The sequence below is a fragment of the Stegastes partitus genome, unplaced genomic scaffold, assembly GCF_000690725.1.
Source record: "Stegastes partitus isolate 25-593 unplaced genomic scaffold, Stegastes_partitus-1.0.2 Scaffold47, whole genome shotgun sequence".
NCBI lineage: Eukaryota > Metazoa > Chordata > Actinopteri > Pomacentridae > Stegastes > Stegastes partitus.
The window spans coordinates 584,626-590,982 of NW_007577778.1; the positions used below are offsets into that span (position 1 = coordinate 584,626).

A 6,357-nucleotide genomic window follows, 5' to 3' on the forward strand; every position below is an offset into this window, starting at 1 on the left:
GGAAGGTCTTCTGTCCAGGTGTGAGCTGTTTGCTGCTGCATGCACCAGTGAATGTGACTGTATAGCATCTCTGGTTCTTTGAAATATCAGAACACTCTGAAGAAGAATGTAAAGCCCTTAGTGTGTAAACTGAAGCCTGGTGATCAGCACATTTTAACCACGTTTCATATTGGCCAAAACAAATGTCATCTCAGGGCACTTTACATAGTGATATCCAGGTCTAAAAATATTATCAAGGGAAACCAACAATTTCCCAATGAGGAGAACAGTGAGAGAGAAAAAATGGAATTCAATATACTTTCTGTCAAATTCAGTGACTATCTTGTTATAGTTCACCATCTGTTCATTCTGTGTTTGTGCGCAGCCTTGGTTCTGTAAATGGTAAAAACACAAAGTGGCCTGGACTGATCCACACAACACTATTCCAGCAAGCCAACAACAGGGGGTGTTTGTGTGCACAGGACGGCCCTGTGAATCCCTACACGAGGAGCTGATTGTGCCCAGATCTCCACCCCGCAGCAAATGCAACAGTAGGCTGCCTTAGGCGCTGGCTCTGGCTCCAACAAGGAATGGACAGTGTCTGCTGCTGACTCTATGGTTCCCCTGGCCGGTAAAAACTATCTCATGAACTAATACTTGCTAGTTTTTACTCTTTCATGTTGATACTATTTTTGAGCTTAGATTCTGTTGATGCACTTGATGGTGTTTTTTTCTTTTATAATTTTTGTTTGGCTTCAGCTATGAGAAAAAGACAACCCCTTCCATGCTTAAAAGCCTGGTATTTGGCTTTAAACATCAACTAACTTCCTCAGGATAGGCTCAGAGTGGCTGTCCAGCTGACTCAACAGGTTGGCTAGAGTGTCATGAAAACAAAAGCCTTTGAAGTTGGATAAGGACGCCAGGAAAAGGACACATTCAGACATGAGTTAGACATTAGAGCAGCCTCCTGTCAAAGTAGAGTGAAGGTTCTAAGAGAAAGGTGATTTAGGATTGAACAGACACCAGTGCACAGTGTGATAACAGTTAACCCTTATTATTTTATTAACCTCATTTATAGAACGAATGTAGAATGGAAACATTTCTGACTGAAACTCTGGACACACATTGACAGCGAGACAAACTTACCTTGCTGGAACTCATCAAGCTTCTTCATGGCCTCATCTCTCTCCTTCTCCAGCCTCTTGCACTTATGTAGGAGAGACAGACAGCAGCTTTAACACAGGACCACTGCTGTTTGAATCAACTGTTAACCTGTCTGCAAATGCAACAGCACAACTTGGAGACGGTCTGGAAAATCAACTCATTTAGTGTAACGAACACATGTTAAGAGGTATTGAAATATTAATTACATAATACTGAAGTGTAATTGAGGAAATACAGCTGCTGTCCCCAAAGTGCCTCTGATGTTACCTTTTTAAAAAGCCCACTTCAACATGTATCTTAAATGACACGATGTGCAAGAATAATGAGGACACATTTGAGGCTGTGTGGTATTACATGGCTGTTGACACATTGGAAACGAACCAGTCTGGGAAACATTTCCAGCCTTTTCTCTGTTAGCATTTCCAGCCATTTACTTGCGTAATTAGAAGAGTTTTTTTGAATATCCTTTAATAGCCATGTTTCCCCGTCTGCATCTACTTATTCCTCCCCCACCCGTTTTTCTTCAGTCCTCTTCATTCACTTTATGAGATAAGGCCAAGCAGTATTATCTGTCAGGAAATCCTGAAGGTGCCACACAGTATACTGAGGTCACTGATTCTTTATTGATTATCAGTAACAGAATACCATGTTAACTTCCAGCGCCCATACGTTTGCTTCCATACTGACACAAAACATTTTTCTCCTCACAGTGATGATTTTTCTTTAAAACAAAACCTCTTTCCTATCAAGCAAAACAAATGCACATAACTGAATTACAGTCTTAATTATCACTATTCTACAAGCTACAGAATAAACTGAATGTGTGAGTAAGTACAGTCTGATTGATACCAGCTTGAAGTACCTGATTTTATGAAAAATGGTGCAAAGTTTGACATTTATTATTTATCACATTTAGAGACGACTGTCACAAACTTTATTCACGGACTGTTTTTTGTTTTGCCACCACTGTGAAACAACATGGTCATAGGTGAACAAAACCAACACTGACAACTGGACATGTTAGAGGTCCTTGCTGGGTAAATGTAAAGAGGATGTTTGTGATACTTAAATAAACATAATGCTGTTAACATTTATGATGTCTCCAGTGAAAAGTTCCTTTCTTAAACAGGCTATGAGCACTACTACTCGAGCTATTTCTGCTTTTGCTGCCGGTTACGGTGCTGTTGCTGCTACTACCGCTATTGCATTTACTGCTTTTTCAGTTCCTTTAACGACTATAACTGATCTGTATGACATTCATCATCTTAAGAGGTAGACCAAACTGGCTTAACTGTGCATGATGTCAGTACGACAAAGATTTTAACACTTACTTCCTTGGCTGCTGTCTCATGCTTTCTCTGCAGGCCATCGTACTCCTCTAAGGCTGTGGGGAGCAAAGGATGCCAGTAAGCCATTTTCATGAGTAAATTACAGTCGAGCTAATGTCAGTGAAGGAACATGGCACCTAATCTTCCTGTTAAAAAAAAAAAAAGTCAAGTGGAAATTTGTCCAGCATGTGATAACTTGTCATCCAGTGATGCTTGTGTGTCACTAGACTATTAGAGCAGGTCATTTTAAATATAGTAACACTGTGACTGTGAGAAAATGTGTCTTGGGTGTGACAACAGTAGTTAGAAGAACTGCCTTCTATCCGTATTAGTAGATAATTTGACAGGTCTCCATCAAGACAACATGTCTCCAGACTGTGTCACATGAGTAAAATATGTTTAAAAACAACACATTTTGAAGGCCATTATGTAAAATTGTCATAAACCACAATGTATAATGCAGCTAAAATAGACTTATGACACTGGCCTTCGGGATTTATGGAACAGGAAGCAGAATTAGGATTCCCCCTTCTAGTAGTGCGGTACACTCTTAATCAAGGCCTCTGTAAAGGAATGGTCAGATTTTGGGATATAAAGTGTGTTTGCTAGAAGCATACCAATACTCAGTTGAAACGACTGATATCCATTTCATCTGTCCATCCCTTATTAAGTAAAAATAAGTCAGAAAGTATTGCTGGCAGATTTATGATGGTGTTTAAACCTGCCAGAACCACTTAACATGTTCAACAAACATGCTAAATGCAACACATTTAGCCAGAAGATTTCTAAAAATGGTCGACCTAAAGTTCTATTACACTTAAACTTGTATGATGAAAGTATCTGCACAGAGAGTACTTTTAGTTTCCCAATTTTCTATTGCTGAGAATTTTCTATCCATTCATCCATCATCTATACACCACTTAATCCTCACTGGGTTCACTGGAGTCTATCCCAGCCAACTTAGGGTGAAGGCAGGGGACAGCCTGGACAGGTCACCAGTCTATCACAGGGCTACACTTAGAGACAGACAACTAAGCACACTCACATTCACACCTTCGGACAATTTAGAATCACCAATTAACCTCAGTGTGTTTTTGGACTGAGGGAGGAAGCTGGAGAACCCAGAGAGAACCCAAACCCCACGCAGAAAGATCCTGGGTGTCCTCACTGGGACACGAACTGGCGATCTTCTTGCTGCGAGGCAACAGTGCAAACCACTGAACCTCAGGAGTAAAAACATGTGTTTGATCAAATGACTGTGGGCCATGTAGGCTCCCAGCACAGAGTGGGACAAGTCAGGGCCGTTTATGGGATTCACAAACAAGAAGTTGAGCCTGGCTCTGGGTAGAGGTTGGCTAACAGCCTCCAACTGCTCATGGACTTTGGCCATTAAACAAAAGCCCTCGAAGACATGAGTCAGACATCAGAGCAGCCTGTAGAGGGAAGGTTCTAAGAGAAAGGTGGCTTAATATTTAGCAGCCTTTCTATCCCAGTACGCAGTGTGATAACAGTCAACCGTTTAATAGCCTAAAAACTGCTAACACCGCTCTGGCTATTACTGAGCTATATGACAATTACTACAACAGCCTCAAACACGCGCTACAAGCAGCTCATCCACAGCGAGTGTGACGCGCTGAACGTGACCCGGGCCCGACCAGACACCCGTCACCCGTGGGAGCCTGTCAGACACGAAGCTCACGGCAAGAAGAAGAAAAGACACCTACCTGTGTTTGACAGGTGTGTAATGGCATTCATTCTGTGTAGCTCCTCAGCAGCCATGTTGACAGAACGTTTATCATAAAGTTCAACACAGGAAGTGCTCTCTCTCTCTCTCGAGACACACCTGCCCGGACAGACGGTCTCGCGCTCCAGATAAGGCTGCAGTGCACGGAGCCGCAGGTGCTCGAGACCTGCAGGAGGTCCACACTGCTGTTGTTTAGAAAAAACAATAATGCTAATGTTAATAAAGTCTGATCACTAGTTCAGTCTTCAGCACATTTGAGTGCGTTGCAGCAGAAAATAAGATTGGATTTAACCTGACATGTTTAAATACTAAAGTTAAGACAACACAATGTTATAATGTGATTTTACCAGAATAAATAAAACAGTACAGAATAAAACGCTACAAAAATGTTATTAAATTCTCCTGACTATAATAAATATCAAGGCTAAGGCCTATCAGTATCATTATGAAGAGTAACATAATTTAGAGCTAGAAGCCCGACAAAAATATGCATGAAAACCCAACAAATTCCAAGATTACCTGGATTCCCTACAAGCAAGCTACCGTTTTCTTCTTATTTAAAAAAAAAAAAAGAAAAAAAAAAGAATATCCAGCTGCAGCTGCATTCTCCCAGTCACCAAACAGTTGACAGTTGCAACAAAAATGAAACATCACAGCCTTTGTGAAGGTAGGATTTATTACAGGGCAGTTGTATCACTGTATTGGTTTTAGCTAAGAGCACCTATAATGTCATGTCCATAAGAAACATGTGTCCCACAGTGTGAAACTTGTGACCTTGTTTTCATCATTGGTACAATGATCACGCAAACTGCAGTTATCATAATGATGATATAATTACCTACCAAAGTGTAAAAGCCGACCTCAAGATAGAAAATACTTGTTCACCTAACAACAGCTGAGCTGTATCAGATTGATCTGAACAAGCTCTATCAGCGGATGGAGACACATTAAAAAGCTGAAGATAACTTTTTTCAAACACATTCTTTTAAAAAAAAAAAAACATAACAAATCATAACACAGCACTGGATGAACACAATATTCAAGTTGAACATCTTTGTTGGTATACACTTATTGGGAAAAAAATGATGTAAGGACAGTCAGTGGAAACCAAAACTTTTGAGGGGTGGATTCAAAATTATACCAAAATCTAAGTGAAGAATTAAAACCACAGGCTGATCCAACTTTGGTGAATTTCATCACAAGAACTCATGATGTGCCTCCAGACTCTTTCACATGTGCTCAGTGTGTACCTGCTCTCATCTGTGAAGAGAACTCGGTGCCAAAAGCGAACCTGCCAATTCTGGTGTACTCTGGCAAATGCCTGTCGAGCTCCACGGTGCTGGGCTGTGAGCACAGGTCCCACTAGAGGACGATGAGCCCTACTGCCACCCTCATGGAGTCTGTTTCTGACAGCTTGGTCAGAAACATGCACATGAGTAGCCCTCTGGAGGCCATTTTGTAGGGCTGTGGTGGTGCTTCTCATTTTTTCTGGCTCTGTCTCCTGGTATCTCTTCCGTTCTTGAGGCTGTGCTGGGAGACACAGCAATGGTATGTACTGCTGTGTCATGCAGGAGAAGCTGGACCACCTGTGCAACCTGAACGGTCTGCTGGGACGGCCTCATGCTACCAGCAGTCATAATGGCAGTGGCAAAATGCAAAACTAGATAAAAAAATCAGTCAAGAAGGAAAAGCAAAGAGACAAGCTGTAGCCATCACATGTTTGGGGTTTGTCTTGCTGTTGCCTCTCCTGTCCACCTGTTGTCACTGTCATGTCTACCAAAGCGGGTGAAACTGAATGACAATCACTTGCACTTCCTAACTGAACAGATTTATATCCCAGAAGTTCAGCTGAATCGTTGTTATACTGTGATGATTTTTTTTTTTTTTGAGCAACGCAGTAACGTCTCTGATACACTGTTTTAGGGTAAGCTGCTCCTGAAGTCAGGGTTATCAATGATATCTGTGTAATAGGGAAAAGGACACATTATTGTCATTACAAATTCAATTTAGAGAAACGTTTTTATCAAATAAAACAAAATAAATACTGCCATGCCAAATTTCATAGACTTCTTTTATGTAGCCACGATCGTATCAGGATGACATCAATGATGACATGAAGTTGGAATTAAAGCACAGCAGAAA

General features: G+C 41.2%; 1 protein-coding gene across 1 annotated transcript in view; it reads right to left on the bottom strand.

The window, feature by feature from the left end:
* The window catches only part of shtn1 (shootin 1), a 29,810-nt gene extending 27,264 nt beyond the window's left edge, over positions 1-2,546 (bottom strand). The window contains exons 1-2 of the mRNA XM_008306810.1: positions 2,475-2,546; positions 1,126-1,186 (exon numbers count right to left, since the gene is read on the bottom strand). Coding sequence (XP_008305032.1) covers positions 1,126-1,153 — 28 coding nt within the window. The 5' untranslated portion in view covers positions 1,154-1,186; positions 2,475-2,546. The remainder of the gene's footprint in view (positions 1-1,125; positions 1,187-2,474) is intronic.
* Positions 2,547-6,357: the final 3,811 nt, after the last annotated feature.